Raw genomic sequence first — 22,563 nt, 5'->3', positions numbered from 1 at the left:
TTTGTACTTTCATAAAATATCACTGTACAAACATTGCTCTAAAATATCAAGGTCAGTTGTTGAAAAGGTCATCCTGCTACGGCCACACTTAAATGTGGTTACCATTCCAGTGCTGGTGCGGTCGAGACGTCACTCTGACCAGTTGACCAATGAGCTACAAGCTTATCCGATTGTCAAGAAATATCCTAACACAAGCGCGCCACCTACAGAACCCTCCCCGAAGTAAAGTGGTATTGTCCGGCAACCGCTCGTGAGATCACGGAAGACGAAAGTTTATTGCGCGCGGTTCGCTCGTTGATTTTTACCGAGTTTTGCAAAGACTGTTTGAGCGACGCATCAGTTTTCACACTCTGGTCGCAACTTACAGTAAGGGGGAGCGACTAAGGCAAAGTAGACAACCCTCCAGATGATGCTGTACTCGCCAACTGCACGCGGCCAGCACTAGCCACGCACACCGCTCAAGTTAGAGGAACTCGGGGCCGGGCAACTCACGCGGCTGCTACGACTGACAGCTCATTTATTATCTGTGTTATAGTAACAGCCTTTTGATTGACAGTTGCGATTGCGCGAACCTCTGGAGTCACTCGCTCTGGAACAGTGTGTTGAGCCGCCTTTATTATAACATCGAAGAAGAGGTTCGTGAAGTTATCGTGGTCACTTTAATTTGTGTTTTAAAGCGTAGGACCAAGAAACTACAAGGATTTTGCGTTGGGATTTTCAACATATCCCGCAAGGATAACAGCACCAACTCGGGCTTCGTCGACAATTTGAGTGTTGTTACTACGCTGACTTGTTGATGGCGCGAGGGGTAATCGAGGTTTGTTGGCTGAAGCGGGCTTTTGTTGTCATTTTTAACAACGTTTTGTGATTTACGGAGTTCTCAGCGAAGTGACGTGTAACATCTGTCCCAAATGCAGTACGATGAAGGCATACCGCATTACGGTTCCATGGACGGTCCGACATCCCTGTACGACCCGCACGCTCACCGGTCCATGTCCACCCTCACCCACAGTCCACACATGAACCACGGCCCCTCGATGCACCAGTACCACCCTGGCAACCACGTCTCCGGAGTCATGTCTAATCATGTCATGAGTTCCGTACCCGATGTCCACAAACGGGACAAAGACGCTATTTATGGGTGAGTTACTTTTTCCAGTTCGTGACCTTCCTGAGGTCACGGTTTATTTAAAACCCACCTAAACACATAAATACAAAAAGTAGACAAAAATGTAGTTGTAAATCCTCGCGATAGCTAACTCAATAGACAATATTAAGCACTTCAAGATTTCTGTTTTACTAAGTTGGAAAAACTTTAGTTTCTTTTCACTCCCAGCACAAACAAATTACAAACTAATAAAACAAATATAGAGATGTTTGTAATTTTATGGTAAACTGCTTTCAGCCACCAATGATGCGTTTAATATTAGTTATTGGTTTAATACATACCTTTATTACTGTATTTGGTAAATTTATCATTGGTTTAATACGTATCTTTATTACTGTATTTGGTAAATTTATCATTGGTTTAATACATATCTTTATTACTGTATTTGGTAAATTTATCATTGGTTTAATACATATCTTTAATACTGTATTTGGTAAATTAATCATTGGTTTAATACATATCTTTAATACTGTATTTGGTAAATTAATCATTGGTTTAATACATATCTTTATTACTGTATTTGGTAAATTAATCATTGGTTTAATACGTATCTTTATTACTGTATTTGGTAAACTTATCATTGGTTTAATACATATCTTTATTACTGTATTTGGTAAATTAATCATTGGTTTAATACGTATTTTTATTACTGTATTTGTAAATTAATCATTGGTTTAATACGTATCTTTATTACTGTATTTGGTAAATTAATCATTGGTTTAATACGTATCTTTATTACTGTATTTGGTAAACTTATCATTGGTTTAATACATATCTTTATTACTGTATTTGGTAAACTTATCATTGGTTTAATACATATCTTTATTACTGTATTTGGTAAATTAATCATTGTTTTAATACGTATCTTTATTACTGTATTTGGTAAACTTATCATTGGTTTAATACATATCTTTATTACTGTATTTGGTAAATTAATCATTGGTTTAATACGTATTTTTATTACTGTATTTGTAAATTAATCATTGGTTTAATACGTATCTTTATTACTGTATTTGGTAAATTAATCATTGGTTTAATATGTATCTTTATTACTGTATTTGGTAAATTTATCATTGGTTTAATACGTATCTTTATTACAGTATTTGGTAAATTTATCATTGGTTTAATACGTATCTTTATTCCCGTATTTGGTAAATTTATCATTGGTTTAATACGTATCTTTATTACAGTATTTGGTAAATTTATCATTGGTTTAATACGTATCTTTATTACAGTATTTGGTAAATTTATCATTGGTTTAATACGTATCTTTATTACAGTATTTGGTAAATTTATCATTGGTTTAATACGTATCTTTATTACAGTATTTGGTAAATTTATCATTGGTTTAATATGTATCTTTATTACCGTATTTGGTAAACTTATCATTGGTTTAATACTATCTTTAATACTGTATTCGGTAAATTAATCATTGATTTAATACGTATCTTTATTACTGTATTTGGTAAATTTATCATTGATTTAATACGTATCTTTATTACTGTATTTGGTAAATTTATCATTGATTTAATACGTATCTTTATTACTGTATTTGGTAAATTAATCATTGATTTAATAGGTATCTTTATTACTGTATTTGGTAAATTAATCATTGATTTAATACGTATATTATATTTGCTGTATTTAATAAACCGATGATTAGTTGAATACCTATCTTAAGAACATTGTATTTTATAAATTGGTTATTGATTTAATACGTACGTTTAATAATGCATTTAGTAAAGTAGCCACAGGTTGATTACTTGCCTTTAATATTATAAGTTGTTAGTGATAATGAAAACAAATCCCATACGATATTATCCTGTATGATTTAGTGTATAGTAAGTAAAAATATATATATATATATAGATTTTGGTTTCGCTGTTCTGATTCGATAACCTAGGAGCTTATAATGCAACAGACAAATGAAAGTTCGCTGGCGTACTATATCATTGGTGCTAGAAGTACGTAACTGTATTATTGATGTTAGAAGTGCGTAATAAATTAGGAAATGTTAAATGGGAATCATTAATTCACCCTAAGTTATCAAGTTTGTGGAGCATGTATCGTCCTATGACAGAGAGACTGTCAGCGGGCAGACCACATCACTCGAAGCTGCCTGACCCGTCCACTTAAACGAAACGCTTGCGAAGAAGAGAGCTCAGCGCGCTCTGAACTAACCTCCTATTGATGAGTGTCGGCACTTGGATTTAGATTAGGCCTAAGAAGGAATTATGTTTCTAAGTAGTAGATGTTTGAAATGGACCCTAGTGGCCAACAGGAGTCGATTTTCGGCTCCACGGGTTTGCTAGGGTCAGAAGAGTGTCCATGTAGCTTCTCAACTTATAATTATAATGGACCATTATAATGGACCCTAGTGGCCAACAGGAGTCGATTTTCGGCTCCAGGGGTTTGCTAGGGTCAGAAGAATGTCCATGTAGCTTCTCAACTTATAATTATAATGGTCCATTATACTGGACCCTAGTGGCCAACAGGAGTCGATTTTCGGCTCCAGGGGTTTACTAGGGTTAGAAGAGTGTCCATGTAGCTTCTCAACTTATAATTATAATGGACCATTATAATGGACCCTAGTGGCCAACAGGAGTCGATTTTCGGCTCCAACTAGGGTCAGAAGAGTGTCCATGTAGCTTCTCAACTTATAATTATAATGGTCCATTATACTGGACCCTAGTGGCCAACAGGAGTCGATTTTCGGCTCCAGAGGTTTACTAGGGTCAGAAGAGTGTCCATGTAGCCTCTCAACTTATAATTCCTTTCTGTTTCATTAGCCATCCTTTGTTCCCGCTTCTCGCACTCATATTTGAAAAGTGTGAACTTGCAACGTGCACTCCGCGGGAACCAGGAATCGCGGGAGGCGACGTCTGTTCGTCCGAGTCTTTCAACGAAGACATCGCCGTTTTCGCCAAACAGGTGATTCTTTCTGTTGTGTACCTTACAGCCTTTCATTCCTAACGCTTGTTCTAGGGTCGAGAGTTACATTACAGAATTAATGAATAACGTTATGTCGCCAGATGATCACATAATGTTCACACGAACCAGAAACGATATGTTTTGTTGTTGTTTAAACACACAAAGCGAAAAACCGATAAATACATAAACGTTAATCTGAAATTGAGAAACGTGGAAATACCGCATGTGGTTGTGCCTGTATATACGAGGGTAGTGTAAGTGGGTATTACGATATTTGTACGTTGAGGATACCTATCTCCTTCAGAGGGTTTATTGTGTTCGTACTGTTGTTTTAAATAAACGTGACACGAGGGGATTGGTTGGTGTAATGCTAATGTTATTGTAGGTATTAATTAGTACACACACACGCAATATATAAATATGTATATTAGTTTAGGAATACATATAATGTATATCGCTACCGATGTACTTTATCCGTTACTTTATCTGTGATTTATGTTTACAAAAAAAGCTTTTATACGTTCTGTCAGTTATTATCTTTTTAACTACCAAGCAGACGTAACTGATGTTTGAATAAATCAAAAAACAAAATGTTGACTGGATTTGTTTGTTACGTAAATCAAATGAAACTTGAACAAACAACGTTAGCTGTCAGTCACGATATGATACCACTGTTTAATGACCAAAATAAAAGTCTATAATTGTTAATGTGAAGAATAACACGAAACGAGGGGGAAAAATCATTTTGGGTTTGTCGTGTGTAATACCTTTCTACATTTGTATGTGTTAAAACGAGCGTGTGTAAATACCGTTAGTGATGTCAGTTTAAACTAGCTTCGTCTTTCGTAGATCAGTTATTTAATCATTGTACAAATACGTAGAAAATGTGACTCATGGAACACCTAATCTTAATAGTTGGTCAAGGTTTAAACTTTGAAACGCGGTTAATTAGGGTTAGCTAGAAAACAAAAGAGAGAACGTTTTCACTTTTTAACTCAAATTTCTCAGTCAGTTCACTTTTTTGTGACGTACGAATGTTCAAAGATGTAACACAATATATTGCGTGACAAAATTAAATAATTACGAAGCTAAGACTAGTATAATACTGTTGTGTGACCATTGACCTGTCCAAACGTGCGGAGGTTCCCGCTACTGTAGCACAGTATTTTTCAAAGATAAAGCCTCATATGGTACAGTTCTATGATTATCGGTGTGTCCATATCCCCTGAGCTTCCCACTGTATGGTCATGTACAGTGTATTTTATAAAGCTAAGGCCTAAGTAATACAGTTTTATAACAATTTCTGCTGAGGTTCCCACTGTTATGGTCCAGTACAGTTGTTCTAAAGCTAAGTCTGATATGGTAGGGTTTAATATACGTGAATAACTGTAACCATCACAGATATACACTTTAAAGTGGAGCGATAGAAAGATATAGTTAGAGCGAGTTTTTTTTTAACTAATTATATAGTCACATTACGTTTCTGAAGTGTAAGTGTTTTAAGTATTTAACCTTAAAAAGATCTGGCCACCTATGAGTGAAAATGCGAGAGACGTTAGCGAATTAGTCCTGTAGGAAGTTTAATTGAACGGGTTGCAGTAAACCTAGAAACGACCGACAGAAGTTTGTGTGGAGAACACCGTGAAACGGGAGAAAAGTGCCGTTGCTTGTCGAAAAGAAGTCACTTCTTAAGTTTTGCAGCAATTTGAGAAGATTGGTTTGGTTTGTTTGTTTTGAATTTCGTATAAATCTACACGAGGGCCATCTGCGCTAGCCATCCCTAATTTAGCAGTGTAAGACTAGAAGAAAGGCAGCTAGTCATCACCACCCACCGCTAACTTATGGGCTACTCTTCTACCAACGAATAATGGGATTGACCGTCACATTATAACGCCCCCACGGCTGATAGGGCGAGCATGTTTGGTGTGACGGGGATTCGAACTCGCGACCCTCGGATTACAAGTCGAGTGCCTTAACCACCCGGCCATGCCGGGCCGATTTGGGGAGAAACTGGGTTATGATATGGAGTTTTGTCGTTTGTTTTTAAGATTCAAAATAATTTAAATGTCTCCCATAATCACAATATGAATATTTTCATTCATTAGTTGTTTACCATTACGAACTTTGCCGTTAGAAGAAAAATTAAATATTACAAGGAAAAAAATACATGTATATATATAACCCAACAAACATGTTTGCAATGCCAAGACCAATTATGTCTCAAACTAACGTTTGTCGTAGACGAATATTTCGCTAACCGAAATTTTTTCTTGTTTGAAATAAAGCACAGAATGAGAGAATGGGCTATCTCTGCTCTGTCACCATGGGTATCTAAACCCGGATTCCGCTGAGTCATTTGGGGGACACGCTAATCGCTCTAGGAACAGATGTAAAAACACTAGCTTTCAAAAGATATTTTTAAATTTTGAATATTTTTGTCTTTCCGTAACTCAACACCAAGCAATAGACGTTTTTCAAGCACACTTGTGATAATAATTTGTGTCTGTGTGTATACCGAATTTTAATTTTTTGTTTGTAATTAATCACAACGCTACACAATAAACTATCTGTGCTCTGCCCACTACGTGTATCGATAATCGAATTCTAGCGTTGTAAGCCTACAGACATACCGCTGTGCCACTGGGGTTATATGTACTGAAAGATTTAAAGCAAGTAATCGAATAATTTTAAGTTTAGGGCAGTTTTTGTATAAAAAAACACTTTTTGAAATGTTATACTTGAAAGTTGATTGTATTCAATATTTTAAAACCAAAAATAAGAACGTATACAAACTTATAAATATGTACAATGTAGATATGAAGAAAGAAAGCGCGGATTGGCCCCTGGTAGGGCTCTGAATTTTGAACCTGGCGACACCTGGTTCGAATCAGTGCGATACCTCAAATAAGTCCCCGCATTTTGAGCTGCGCATGCGTTATGAGAGTGACAGTGAATCTCTCACAAGGGATGGTGGGTAATAGGTGCCACTGTATACTTTTTGGACAGCAGTTCACAGTTATAGAGGACGGTGTATAGCCGTAGTACTTTTACCATAAATACAAATTACAAATGTCCTTTTCCGACGTATATGGCATTTCGATCGATCAAGAATTTCGTTACATAATGGATACATTTTGTATATTTGTAAGGCGCGAATAACAGAAATATGTGGATGTACTTTAACTACCAAATTACCTTTGTAGTCATGTAGGTGGTTCTTTTGAATATGCCCCCCGCTAGTACAGCGGTATGTCTTCGTACTTACAACGCTAAAATGGTTCCCCTCGATTCCCCTCGGTGGGCTCAGCAGATAGCCCGATAGTGGCTTTGCTATAAGAAAACACACACTCTTTTTAGTATTGCGAAACTCAACTTGTGCTCCAACATAACGTTCACAGGTTTTGTACTACGAACTCAACAGCATTATAAAAACAATCCTGTTTTGTTTTTACTTTTTCACACGGTTTCATTTTCCGTTAGAAATTTTGAGATGTGATGACGAAATTTATGATCATTCTATTAAAAGCTTGGACGCTTTTTTAATTATCTGTTTAATGTTATAGAAACGTAAGCAATCTATATACGTCCTACTAGTCTGTGGCGGAAGGAAACTTAGCCATGAAAACTATATAGAGAACATCACTGTCCCAGTGATTTGGTATTTTTAATTTATCATCGACGTCACACTCGAAAATAAAATGGGAGTTCTGACTTTATTCCAAAAACAAACACCAGGTAAAAACAACAAAAACAAACATACCCGGATGTATCACGTCTTCACTTGTGTATTATTATTATTGTTATTTATACACACGTCTGTATATATACATGTGTGTGTGCGTGTGGTGTTTTGGTTTATGTAAATTACCGTGTTTCTCCGAAAATAAGACAGGGCTTATATTAATTTTCACTCCAAAATATGACACTAGGGCTTATTTTCGGGGGATGTCTTATTTTGATATATTAAAAAAATGAAGTTACAAAGTAAAACTATTAAACTAACCGTTTAAAATAAACTATTATTAAACTATTAAACTAACTGATTAATACTTAAACAAACTAATTAACTAACTATTAAACTAATTAATAAATTATTATTTTTTTATTTCTTTCCTCTTCCTGCCACTCTTAACTAGGGCTTATTTTAAGGGTAGGACTTGTATTAAAACTATCCCCAAAAATCACACTAGGTCTTATTTTATGGGTAGGTCTTATTATCGGAGAAACACGGTACAAGTTTGCGTACACCTGAACTGTTTGACCCCAAAATAATTCAATAATCAGTAAATATGCAATTACTTTAATAGCACGTGCATGTATATTATGTAAGTGAAAATTTAAATACCTTCAGAGAAACAAACAGTATCTCGCCATACAAATAGCAACAATAGTATTTGACTGGTAGTGTTTTTATGAAGTTGGTCATAACCCATGGATCGTTTCGCCATCCGAATGAAGTTTGGTCCTCGTACCACTCCAGTGCTACGCTATTGCTTCCTGAATACACTTTAGGCCTAAGCCTATTCTACTGTTAAATTGACTACCACGCACCTGCTTTTCACGCGCTGTTGCTTGCTTTGTATTTTGTTGCGTTTGTAATTAGGCTTAATAAGTACTATATTTACTTAGGAAAATTGTTTTATCCAGCTTTGTTTTAATAATGGGATGACCGTTTACGTATTAGAAATTCTCCCTTTAAACACAATTATTGAGGTGGTATAAATTTTGCGTTTCAACGCAATTATTATTATGGTGGTATTAGTTTTATTCCCCGTAATATAAATTTAATGAAGTTTGGCTAAGAACCACAAAGCAACCGAGTAAAGACAACAACAACGTAAAAAAAACACAACCAAAACAAAAGGTAAGGAGAATACGTAACACTCACCATGTTCTGAAACTAGCTATCGTTGTTTCAAGAGACTGAAAACTTCAGATTTTCGTAATCTGTGTTGTAGTATATCAAAAGAATATCCGAGGGTCTTGGGTTCAAGTCCCCGTCGCACGAAACATGCTCGTCATTTCAGCCGTGGGGGCGTTATAATGTGCGGTCAATCCCATTATTCGTTGGTAAACGAGTAGCCCAAGAGTTGGCGGTGGGTGGTGGTGATGACTAGCTGCCTTCCCTCTAGGTTACACTGCCAAATTAGGGACAGGTAGCGCAGATAGCCCTCGTGTAGCTTTGCGAGTAATTCAAAAACAAACAAACAGAATATCATACAACTATAGCATTAGAAGACACCCTAATAATAAAACCTATTTATCTGTTGTTTTGAAGAGAGATAACTGTGTGTGTCGGTCAGTTTTTACATGTAAGGTAGGTATTGATAAGTTCTTCAGTTTAGCTACAGGTAAGGTAGGTATTAATAAGTTCTTTAGTGTAGGTACAAGTGAGGTAGGTATTGATAAGTTTTTTTAGTTTGGGTGCAGGTAAAGTAGGTATTAATAAGTTCTTTAGTTTAGGTATAAGTAAGGTAGGTATTGATGAGTTCTCTAGTTTGGCTACAGGAAAGGTTGGTATTGATAAGTTCTTTAGTTTGGCTACAGGAAAGGTAGGTATTGATGAGTTCTTTAGTTTGGCTACAGGTAAGGTAGGTATTGATGAGTTCTTTAGTTTGGCTACAGGAAAGGTTGGTATTGATAAGTTCTTTAGTTTGGCTACAGGAAGGTTGGTATTGAAAAGTTCTTTAGTTTGGCTACAGGAAGGTAGGTATTGATAAGTTCTTTAGTTTGGCTACAGGAAGGTAGGTATTGATGAGTTCTTTAGTTTGGCTACAGGAAAGGTTGGTATTGATAAGTTCTTTAGTTTGGCTGCAGGGAAGGTAGGTATTGATGAGTTCTTTAGTTTGGCTGCAGGTAAGGTAGGTATTGATGAGTTCTTTAGTTTGGCTACAGGAAAGGTAGGTATTGATGAGTTCTTTAGTTTGGCTACAGGAAAGGTTGGTATTGATGAGTTCTTTAGTTTGGCTACAGGTAAGGTAGGTATTGATGAGTTCTTTAGTTTGGCTACAGGTAAGGTAGGTATTGATGAGTTCTTTAGTTTGGCTACAGGAAAGGTTGGTATTGATGAGTTCTTTAGTTTGGCTACAGGAAAGGTTGGTATTGATGAGTTCTTTAGTTTGGCTACAGGAAAGGTTGGTATTGATGAGTTCTTTAGTTTGGCTACAGGAAAGGTTGGTATTGATGAGTTCTTTAGTTTGGCTACAGGAAAGGTTGGTATTGATGAGTTCTTTAGTTTGGCTACAGGAAAGGTTGGTATTGATAAGTTCTTTAGTTTGGCTACAGGAAAGGTTGGTATTGATGAGTTCTTTAGTTTGGCTACAGGAAAGGTTGGTATTGATAAGTTCTTTAGTTTGGCAACAGGAAAGGTTGGTATTGATGAGTTCTTTAGTTTGGCTACAGGTAAGATAGGTATTGATGAGTTCTTTAGTTTGGCTACAGGAAAGGTTGGTATTGATAAGTTCTTTAGTTTGGCTACAGGAAGGTAGGTATTGATGAGTTCTTTAGTTTGGCTACAGGTAAGGTAGGTATTGATGAGTTCTTTAGTTTGGCTACAGGTAAGATAGGTATTGATGAGTTCTTTAGTTTGGCTACAGGAAAGGTTGGTATTGATAAGTTCTTTAGTTTGGCTACAGGAAGGTAGGTATTGATGAGTTCTTTAGTTTGGCTACAGGTAAGGTGGGTATTGATGAGTTCTTTAGTTTGGCTGCAGGTAAGGTAGGTATTGATGAGTTCTTTAGTTTGGCTACAGGAAGGTAGGTATTGATGAGTTCTTTAGTTTGGCTACAGGTAAGGTAGGTATTGATGAGTTCTTTAGTTTGGCTACAGGAAGGTTGGTATTGATAAGTTCTTTAGTTTGGCTACAGGAAGGTAGGTATTGATGAGTTCTTTAGTTTGGCTACAGGTAAGGTAGGTATTGATGAGTTCTTTAGTTTGGCTACAGGTAAGGTAGGTATTGATGAGTTCTTTAGTTTGGCTACAGGAAAGGTTGGTATTGATGAGTTCTTTAGTTTGGCTACAGGAAAGGTTGGTATTGATGAGTTCTTTAGTTTGGCTACAGGAAAGGTTGGTATTGATAAGTTCTTTAGTTTGGCAACAGGAAAGGTTGGTATTGATAAGTTCTTTAGTTTGGCTACAGGAAAGGTAGGTATTGATGAGTTCTTTAGTTTGGCTACAGGAAAGGTTGGTATTGATAAGTTTTTTAGTTTGGCTACAGGTAAGATAGGTATTGATGAGTTCTTTAGTTTGGCTACAGGTAAGGTGGGTATTGATGAGTTCTTTAGTTTGGCTACAGGAAAGGTTGGTATTGATGAGTTCTTTAGTTTGGCTACAGGTAAGGTAGGTATTAATAAGTTATTTAGTTTGGCTACAGGTAGGGTAGGTATTGTAAATCTCTTTACATCTGTAGTGATGGGCATTTCCAAGCATGCAAAATTTTAAAAGTAAGAACGGAGTGTAATATACAAATTTAATGTACTGTTCTCATATATTCAATATTTTTAGCTGTCCACATGTATAAAATTGGTAAAGGACAGTTGTTAAGATACAGGAGAAAGCAAATTGTATGTTGTACGTTAGCATCATGTTCATGTTGGCCTCACAAAGGTACAGAAACAGCTAAGTAAATTTTGTGTGTATATTTGGTTTAGGGCTAAGCTAAATGTCCCAAACTAACTAAACCTCGTGAAGTATTGTCGTGATGACGGCCGAAAATATCTCTATCGACGAGGATAGACCAATAAGTGGATCAATGAATTATGGGTTAAACTAGTGTGTTAACTTGGTTTAACTTTAATCTCAGCAGGTAGCGTGGCTTGTCCAGAATGTAATATTAATAACGTGGAAACGAGTCTGCGTTTAACTCTATAGAATTTTGCTACAAACCTTTCACTGTTAACGCATTAACTTGTTGGCGATCGTATTTTATCACTATGAACTTGAAGCAACACAATCTGTACAATATGTATACACCTGACAAAAGGGAAAATGGATTGTGTTAAAAATAGGTCATCGCTGAGTAAACGTTACTTGTTTGTCGGTTGCTAAGGTACACCCACGTTCCTCGACGAGACAGCCGTTAAGTTGACAGGCTAACAACGCTAAAAAACGGGGTTTGATTCTTCGCGGTGGATACAAAAGACGACCCAGTGTGATTTTGCCCTAAAGATAACTGTTTGTTTGTTGTTTAAGCACAAAGCTACGCCATGGACCATCATCTATCGAAAGCCGGGTTTTTTAATTATAAGCCTTCGGACTTACCACTGAGCCACTGAAGAGTGTGTTGGGTAAAGAAACAGTTCTCACAAGAAAACAATTCTGATATTTTATTCAATAATTTGTTATTTTTCCCCTTCCGGAGGAAGTAAGTTTGTGTCCAGATGAGAACAAGGTTGGTGGTAAAATTATGGTGCCGTCGATGTTTGTGTGTTATACAATTTTTCAGTTCACTAACGTTTCAGTCTGTATATAGTTACGAAACGTCTGTATTTAGATCAATTAAACTTTCTATATTTTTTTCTAATGTCTTTATTATTTACATATACGATCACAAAGAAGTGAATACCATGGAATACTGAATTATTGGGTTTGTTAAATCTCAACCATTTTCACTATTTTATTTTTTTAGGTCCAGATTTATTTTGTTTTTAGGGAACTTAATGATCCTTTCACACCATCATTGTTCTTTGTACGTTAATCCTATAATTGGGTCTTATAATTGTACGTTAACATTATAAGCGTTAAACCCATTAATTGTATACCATTGTTCATTCGTTTTAACACGAAATTAAGCATATATTGTTCCCTTTGTGGTTAATGGCGAACTGTCGGCAACCGAAACGATTGATAACAATATGTTTCCATTTTATCTACTTATTTGCCATGTTTAGCTCGTGTCCTGTTTGATTCTTATTGTGTTGTGTTAGCGCACGAGACATTTATTTGTTCTTTGGTATGCAAATAATTATTAAACTCCTTCATTCTATCTTCAAAGTTATTACATTTATTGGTGACTGTAAACTCCTTTGTCTTATTGTGTAATATTTATTTGTTATATTGCAGATAAGACAAGAGAAACCGTTTTATTTTCCTAATCCAGAACTAGACAGTTTAGTAAGTATATTTGTGCTTGTATACATGGCATATGTGTGGGTGTACTCTTCATATGATGCACGTTTGTAAATGAATTATTTGTTGTAATCTTTTGGTAAAACCTAAGTTACTGTTTTGTGAAGTTTAGAACAAATTACTAAAACAAAAACGTAATTAATTATGTCAGTAAAATCTGTTTCGATCGTCATGTTCAAAGATCAAATACGTTCAAATATACTGATGACCAAAAATATGTAATTTATCAAAAGCTGTGTTAAGGTTTTGTTCAAAGATCAAATACGTTCAAATATACTGATGACCAAAAATATGTAATTTATCAAAAGCTGTGTTAAGGTTTTGTAGTGTCTCCAATTTTACCAGCCCTTTCTATTTTGATCTCCTGTTGGCTAATGGGAAAATAAGTAAACAAATATCTGGCTTATCGCTAAGGTTTGCAATGTTAGTTCCAATGAATGTTTTATGTTTGTAGAAAGACAAGAAGCAGAAGTCATTAAAAAGAAATGGTTGTAACTGATAGTGTTATGACAGTAGGTTAAAGTTTTGGTTTCTGAAAGGTAACTGATTTTGATGTGTAAAAATTCCAACTAATCGTTGTATGATAAGAGTTTAAAGTTTTGGTTTTTGAAAGGTAACTGATTTTGATGTGTGAACAATTCCAACTAATCGTTGTATGATAAGAGTTTAAAGTTTTGGTTTTTGAAAGGTAACTGATTTTGATGTGTGAACAATTCCAACTAATCGTTGTATGATAAGAGTTTAAAGTTTTGGTTTTTGAAAGGTAACTGAATATGAATACTGTAATATATATATATGCATGTAAGCACGGAACTCTGATTAATATATTTTATATTTTAACATTATTATAGGTTACGCTTGAATGTTCTATTTTTATAACTGTAACTTAGTGTTTTATTTCTAGTGTGTTATAGTAAGTGAAACCAATGACTTGAGTCTTAATGAGTTGTATTAAATAATCATTCCAGAAACGACAATAACTAATCAACTTCATCTGTAGCTCTTTAGACCATTTATTGAATAGGTTTGGAATCGATCGTGGATGATCGGAATCGATCGTGAGTGATCGGTTACCCGAAGAAGTCGTAAGGCGTAATATTCGAACGATTAGGCTAGTCATTTGGTCTGCTTCAACAGCAGTAATTTCTTTACAAGAGAAATAATGACCGCATTTTTTTTTCTGGCTCCTCTATGTAGGTAGGTTAATATTAAAAGTTATAAATGATTCACTTATCCTCATGTTTTCACACCACGTTCTTGTTTGATCAGCCGTGCATCGAAAAATCTAAAAAAAAAAAAAAATCTCATAAAACTAAACCTTGTCCATACAAAACGTATCTGCCCGAAAGTTTTATCTCAAGATGTTTATAAAGAATTGTTCCAATCACAGCTGTGAATGAAAATTCACAATTATGAAAGAATCCCATTGGCTTCCGCTAATCATGTGATTATGGTAGCAATTATAGTCGCTATTCAATTAGGACGCAGCTCGAGAATTGAATGGTATTCTGGGAAGTGGTTGATACCTTTAAGTACAAGTACAAATAATGAGTTTTGTCAAGTATTCAGAAGAAAGAAACTAATCAAAAGATTCTGACAAAACGACACAAATCAGATCAGTCTCATCGACGTTCTAAAAACCTATCGACAGGCTTCACTTGCATATGTTTTTCAATAAACAAGTTGTATTACTCTTACCGGATAGAGAGAGGTCAATATCCCACTGCTAACGCGCGTGGTGGTTATACCCAAATATTAGGTTGGGTGGCGTAAAACAGTATTGAAATCTGAGTTTATTGATCGAAATATCTTACTCAAAACAACACAATACGGTTTTTAAAATAGTAAATAAATCAGTATTTATATGTGAATTTAAAAATATTTATTGCGTTCTTAAACAAAGCTACACACACAATGAACTATTTGCTCTATGTGCATCGCGGAGAATAGAATACCGGACATTAGTTTTGTGAATTCGTTAACTTACCACTGACCTACCGGGGTGCTTAAAAATATTTAATAGACTTTATATTTTGTATTAGCATAATTAGATCGCGTAATTATTTCGCGTGTTTATATTTAAATTATCTTATAATTAAAACAAGAATTTGGCGACTGAATTTTTCTTTCTTTCGATTTGGAGTTGACAGGATCGTCAACGGTCGATGACGGTGTGGATTTTATTTCTGTAATTACTATTCCAAGACAAATATTTTTCTTTCAGTATCCGTCTGAGAATAAAGCTTATATATTTTTAAGTTAGGTAATTAGGCCTCTTACATTTATTTCCTGTTCCCCGCTGGGACAGAGGTAAGTCTACGGATTTACAACGTTAAAATCATTGGTTCCATTCTTCTTGGTGGAAACAGCAGATAGCCCGAAGTGGCTTTGATATAAGAAACACATATATACGTTTATTTCCATATAATTCTAGTTACGATTCTGGCCGATTGAGATCACTGGCGTAACAGAATGATGCAACCGTCCTTTTGTTCAAAGAAATTAAATTGTATATCTCTCCTCTTGTCGACTATTTATGTCACTGCTTGTGCTACGGTTGCCAACGGTAATATTTACTGCTTGTCTTCTCCATTTGAAATTGCGTTACGTTATAATTTACGCTCACGGGTTTTTTTTTTTCATTGAGCATTTGTATTTTAGCATATTGGAGTTTAAAAGAAAAGCAAACAACAACAGTCTTTTATAAATATTGTCTTTCGAAATACATTTATTTCCCAGTTATCTGATAAACTTACTAGTTTAATGTGTGTTTGTCTTACATTTTTCTTGTACCTGACCTGAGTTTTTGTTTATTTCGGCTTTCAACAATTATTCATGTCCATTTGTGACTTCTATTTAATGAAATGTTGACAGTACTGGTAGCTATGTAAACTTTATGTGTTAGGCTTAACTTAAACGATACGATGTTGAAAGATTGGATATTTTTTACACTTGTCACATTATTTGGCGGTTTTTTTTTATCTTTGTGACTGTTTACTTGCAATATTGTAAAAAAAATAGAATGAGGCGTCTGTTTAACATCTGTTATGTTATTTTTTCATATTTATTTCAGATGGTTCAAGCTATACAAGTGTTGCGGTTTCATCTTTTAGAACTAGAAAAGGTATTGTTATATATATAGTTCTCAGATATCATTTGCAGCATACATATGTACATAAGATTATTTTATCCATAACTAATGTGTACGATTATGTTCGTAAACTTCATTGTTACAGTCGTATTTACTGTATTCAATGTTATACTTTATAACATGAATTAAACTTAAGTTATAATTTTATATTATTTAATGCCATTTTTAATTAGCCCCGGCATGGCCAGGTCGGTTAAGGCGTTTGACTCGTAATCCAAGGGTCGCGGATTCGAATCCCCGTCACACCATAAACATGCTCGCCCTTTCAGCCGTGGGAATGTTATAATGTGACGGCCAATTCTACCATTTGTTAGTAAAAGAGTAGCCCAAGAATTGGCGGTGGGTGATGATGACTAGCTGCCTTTTTTTTTTCCTTTGCGAAAAGGTATACGTAATCCAGACCTGAGCCAGTCACACAGTTTAACTTGCTATGTTCACACAGTTTTACTGTGCTGTTATATTTGTGTTGTTATAACTTATCAACTTTCTGTATTTTATATAGAAATATGAGAAGTGGTGTGTTTCCTGAAGATGTTACTAGTTATTCTCTAGCAGGAGGACAAGTGACAGGACTTGCACCTGAATATTTAGAGTTAATGTCTATTGTATCAGTTACAGCTATAATTCACTTCACAGGCGCAGTGGCTCATATTGGATTGACTCTGCACGAGCTTTGAAGTCCATGTATACACTTTTCACTTGACTCGCTGTAGATGTATGTGTTTTTTTTATGAACTTCACGCAAAGCTACACGAGGGCTATCTGCGTCAATCGTCCCTAATTTAGTAGCGTAAGACTAGAGGGAAGACAGCTACTCATCACCACCCACCGCCAACTCTTGGACTACTCTTTTACCGACGAATAGTAGAACTGACTGTAACGTTATAACGTCCCACATCTGAAAGGGCGAGCATGCTTGGTGTGACGGGGATTCGAACCCGCGACACCCAGATTACTAGCCGAGCACTCTAACTGCCTGGCCATACCAGGCCTTGTTTGCTGTTAAGCGCGTGGTTGCGCAGTGGGGCTATCTGTGTTGTGTACATCGCGGTGATCGACCCTCAGATTTTAACTTTATAAGCTTTCACGCTTACCGTTGAGTCTTCCGGAGGGAAAATATCATTATTACATGATTTTAGTCTGGTGTGTCACTTTATGTGATATAAATGTAAATTGGATGTTAAACGCAAGAAACTATGTTTGTTGAATCCACTACAGGGATTCAACTCCGAATTTTAATTTTACAAGCTTTCGAGCTTACAGAGGGGAGATATCATTTGAGAATGATTTTTAGTTCTGTGTGTTTGAAACGTTGAATATTCTCTTTTTATACTCTGTGTTACAGTTTATTAGAGTGGACTTTATGCGTTCAAATACTGTTATTTGATGTGGAAGCCAACCAACCAGCTACGATAAAAAGCCATGGATTTAGTAACTAAACCGTTTGGTTCACAGTTAATTAATTAAATCTCCTTTACACATCTGTAGAGTGAAAATGAATACTAAACAAAGTGATATCCCACTTGAGTGTAATTCTAAACAAAGTGATATCCCACTTGAGTGTAATTCTCAAACATAGGTTTTCAGGTGGAGCAAGTGTTGATTTTAAATTTAATCCTATATTTTTAACTTATTGGTGACTTTAATTTGTGATTTCTTCATTTGTATACTTTACTAAAGATCAGTGCTCGAATTATGGCTATTTATAAAGGGGAACCCCGAACAGATAAGGAAAGGGAGTATACACTATACTGTTTATAAATATACCACGAAATTAGTGCCAGGTTGACCATATACTAATTAAATCAAAATTAAGATTTCACAGTAATTTTGGACCTAGCTCTCTACTCTCGAAAGGCGTCAATTATAGAAATAAATAAATACATTTCTGTCTTTTCATATATAATAGTATCTTTCGGATAAAGGATTGGTGTTACTTCAATAGCTCAACTTCCCTTCTCTATAAAAGTAGGAAGGAAGTTAGAAACCAATGTGGCTAAAAGTAAGCACCTGACAATTCAGATTTATGGAGAGGAATACTTTTCGTTCAGATGTCTTTTGAATTCACTCACGATTTTTCAACCACACGTCTCCCTGGTTTGTTGTTTGTTTTTTTTCACACTTTTTGCTCGCCTTCTCCATGGCGAGCTCAACCACTGCTTAGGATATATATCATTTATTTGCTGTGTAGAGGTCGCTTCTCAGAGTTAAAGCTAATTACGGACATTTTCCTGTCAACCTCTTGTCAGCCTGCTACGAGTTTGCTCTCAGAGCGGGATGGATGTAGGGTTAGCTGGCCCAGTGGGGCGAATTTTATTGTAGTGCTCTCGACTGAAGCTGTAGTTGAGGAAGATGTGTAATTAGTGCCGTGATTATTATGGTCGTTGTCACATTGACAGACTGAATCACTCTCTTTTTACCAGTCGCTGCGGTGCACTACTCCTTGCCGAGTGCCCTTCTGATTACACGCCACCGTGAATGTAGTTATTGCATTCCTGTTGAGAGAGGGAAATGTCAAGCTCTTCAAGTAGTCAGCTCCCTCTAGTGGCCACTCTCTAGGTTCGCCTGACAAACGACTTAGATGACAACACTAGCCCTAAGAGCACGTGTCCTTGATACTCTTTTTGTTCTTAACACATGCTTAATAAATTCGCGTGTTTTCAAGGTTGTTAATTACACATCTTTACGATTCTTTTCCATTATTAAATACTACCTTTATTAAAACAATAATATTAGTTTATTTTTCATCAATAAATTATTCAAATCGAATTTGTTGTTAACTCGAAAATAAATAAAAATTAAAAATTATTATATTTATATTCTCTAATTTTACTAGATTTATTTTAGTTTTATGGTTATGGTATTGACTCTTCTGGATATGACTAACTACTTTTGCTTTCAGACAAAGGCTAAAGCTATGTCCAAATAAACCTTGTATTAATTTAACATTTTTTCCACTCTTAATAGTAGCATGAACGATAAACTCTGGCGTGCCAATCTGTCTATATGATTACCAGAACCAATCTGATTCTATAAATGATTACACGTTCATACTTATGTTTGGTCACGTTATACGAAGGACTAAATGCACCTGGCTGTCCTTTACCATGTTAGAATCCGAGTTTCGATACCTGTGGTGAGCAGAGCTCAGATAGTCCATTGTTTTGCTTTGTGCTTAATTACAAACAACCAACCATCCTCAATTCTGAGCTGATGATAAGGGGGAAGGCAGCGCGCACTGTAAACTCGTGAGCTAGTTGGATTTGCCTGTCACTTTTATAACGTGTTTTAACGGTAAGGGGTTTCAAACTGGGAGCTATCGGGTTTACATTTTAGAACTCTAATCACTAGAGCACGCTAGGACTCGTATATTTGTTTGTTTTGTTTTTTGAATTTCGCACAAAGCTACTCAAGGGCTATCTGTGCTAGCCGTCCCTAATTTAGTAGTGTAAGACTAGAGGGAAGGCAGCTAGTCATCACCACCCACCGCAAACTCTTGGGCTACTCTTTTACCAACGAATACTGGGATTGACCGTCACATTATAACGCCCCCACGGCTGAAAGGGCGAGCAAGTTTGGCGCGACGGGGATGCGAACCCGCGACCCTCAGATTACGAGTCGCACGCCTTAACACGCTTAGCCATGGCGGGCCCCTCGTATATTTAGGATCCACCTACAAGCCGAACATTTTGGCCTGTAAAAGGAATAACTTACGTCCAAGAATAGGCCCGGCATGGTCAAGCGTGTTAAGGCGTGCTACTCGTAATCTGAGGGTTGCGGGTTCGCATCCCCTTCGCGCCAAACATGCTCGCCCTTTTAGCCGTGGGGGCGTTATAATGTTTCAGTCAATTCCACTATTCGTTGGTAAAAGAGTAGCCCAAGAGTTGGCGGTGGGTGGTGATGACTAGCTGCCTTCCCTCTAGTCTTACACTACTAAATTACGGACGGCTAGCACAGATAGCCCTCGAGTAGCTTTGTGCGAAATTCAAAACAAACAAACACACGCCCAAGAGTTGTGTACTTGTCTCTAGAAAGATCCTGGACATCTTCAGGTTAATTTTAAACCGAATAAAGAAACCCCATGTAGGAATAAGAAAGAATTTTCTACCCAAAGTTTAATTTAGTCTTAGTAACAAAACTAAAGAGATAAACTGGGATATGAGAGAGCTAAGTAGTTAGTTGTGGATCTGAGTTGGTAACTTGAATCCCAGCAACTAAACGTTCCGCACTCTGAATCATTGGGTGTGATATAAACGTAACGGTCAAATCTCAGTGGTTGAAGAGTTGGCAGTGGGTACCAGTTGATTATCTGCTTCCTTTCCAGTCTATCAGTTCGCAATTAAGTCTTTACGTAGCTATCCGCGAATATTTGAAACAAGACAAACCAAAGTATCAAGTTTCTCATATATACCCATTGAATAACGTAAAATTGAATATGGTTTGCGCAATTCGCCAGAGGTTGGGGGGTCGAGGGCCCAGTTGTTCTGTTTTTTTTTTTTTCATTTTGCCCAGAGCTATACGAGGATTATCTGCACTAGCCGACCTTGAGTTAGCAGCGTAAGACTGGAGAAAAGGCACCTACCCTCAACTCTTGGGCTACTATTTTTCCTATGAATAGTGGAACTGATCGTCACATTATAATGCTCCCACGGTTGCAAGGGCGAACATGTTTCGGATACGACGGGGACTCGAACCCGCGACCCTCAGGCTTCGAATCGATCGCCCTAATCAGATGGCCATACCGGGCCCCGTGGGCGAAGTAAATGAAGTTTGGGTAACATTTTTACGTTTACAATTGCAGTCTCATGTGATCCACATGATAGATCTTAAAGGAACATAAAAAAATGAAGTATATTGTACGTGTTAACGTAGTATAATTAACGATGGTCAAATATATGTGTTTAAAAAAACATTTAAAGTAAATAAGAAAAAAACTAAACCTCCAAAAGTCGGTAGAAGATTCACATGAGCGGCAGAACACGAAGTATAAAAATTACTAGCAGATTCTCTAACCGGTGAACTCAGAAGTTGCAAGATTATTGGCCCAAGAAAGCGAAACGAAGATTAACTATAATCATATAGAGTTACAAGTCACAATTAATCTCTGTCTAAGTCACCCGTCATAAGCTGTGTTGGGTTTCAGCAGCAAGTGTGCAGTTGTAAGGATATTGGGCTTAATAGGCGTGAAGTTGTGAGGATACTGGGCTAAGCAAGTGTGAAGTTGTGAGGATACTGGGCTAAACAAGTGTGAAGTTGTGAGGATACTGGGCTAATCAAGTGTGAACTTTTAAGGACACTGAGCTAAACATGTGTGAAGCTGTAAGGAGGATAAGGATACTGGACTAAACAAGTGTGAACTTTTAAGGACACTGAGCTAAACATGTGTGAAGCTGTAAGGATACTGGGCTAAACAAGTGTGAAGCTGTAAGGATACTGGACTAAACAAGTGTGAACTTTTAAGGATACTGAGCTAAACAAGTGTGAAGTTGTAACGATACTGATCTCAACAGGCGTGAACTTGTAAGGATACTGGGCTCAACGAGTGTAAAATTATGTCAACATTGGACCCAAAATTTCATAAACTGGACTCAGAATAAGCTTCAGTTGAAAATAAATATGTTCATTAAGAGATCTGGATAAATCAATAGATCATACCCTAAACCATAGAAAAGTAACTTTACGTGAATTATAATATCCCACAAACCAGTAAACTCGCTGTTTACGAGATTTTCGCAAGTCTGGTGTAAAAATACAGAAACTTAAAATCATTATGTACTTAAGGGTTTAATTTATCTGTGTAACGTGAGTAAAAACCAATGTGTCGCGCTCGATTTCTGGAAAAAGAATGAGTCATTAAAGCCAAAATGCATTTATCCAAATAGAATAATTCCATTACTGTCTACTGTTATGATTTTAGTGGTGGGTTAGAAAGAGAGTCGTGAAACCTTATAAGTGTAGTAAGTGTTGGTATGATAAGCCTAAAAACGTAGAATGGAATCACCAAGTCTAGAGCCAAGTGTATAAAATGTATAGTGAGGTAAAAATAGCGATTCAATTTTAAACTTACATTTTTTAAATTAAGTAATATCCTGTTATATACCAACGTTTTTTTTTATTGGAAACCAAACCTCTTTAATAAACGGACACTCTAAATTAATAAACCAATAAATATTTCAACAACTATATA

General features: G+C 36.2%; 1 protein-coding gene across 1 annotated transcript in view; it reads left to right on the top strand.

The window, feature by feature from the left end:
- Positions 1 to 212: 212 nt before the first annotated feature.
- LOC143231156 (homeobox protein Meis1-like) overlaps positions 213 to 22,563 on the top strand; it is a 216,157-nt gene continuing 193,806 nt past the window's right edge. The window contains exons 1-4 of the mRNA XM_076465812.1: positions 213 to 1,141; positions 3,958 to 4,099; positions 13,160 to 13,210; positions 16,299 to 16,349. Of these exons, the coding sequence (XP_076321927.1) occupies positions 912 to 1,141; positions 3,958 to 4,099; positions 13,160 to 13,210; positions 16,299 to 16,349 (474 nt within the window). The 5' untranslated portion in view covers positions 213 to 911. The remainder of the gene's footprint in view (positions 1,142 to 3,957; positions 4,100 to 13,159; positions 13,211 to 16,298; positions 16,350 to 22,563) is intronic.

Source organism: Tachypleus tridentatus, chromosome 10 (genome assembly GCF_004210375.1).
Source record: "Tachypleus tridentatus isolate NWPU-2018 chromosome 10, ASM421037v1, whole genome shotgun sequence".
In the NCBI taxonomy this organism is placed as follows: Eukaryota; Metazoa; Arthropoda; class Merostomata; order Xiphosura; family Limulidae; genus Tachypleus; species Tachypleus tridentatus.
The sequence above is the reverse complement of the archived record's forward strand: the minus strand, read 5'-3'. Positions and strand labels throughout refer to the sequence as shown.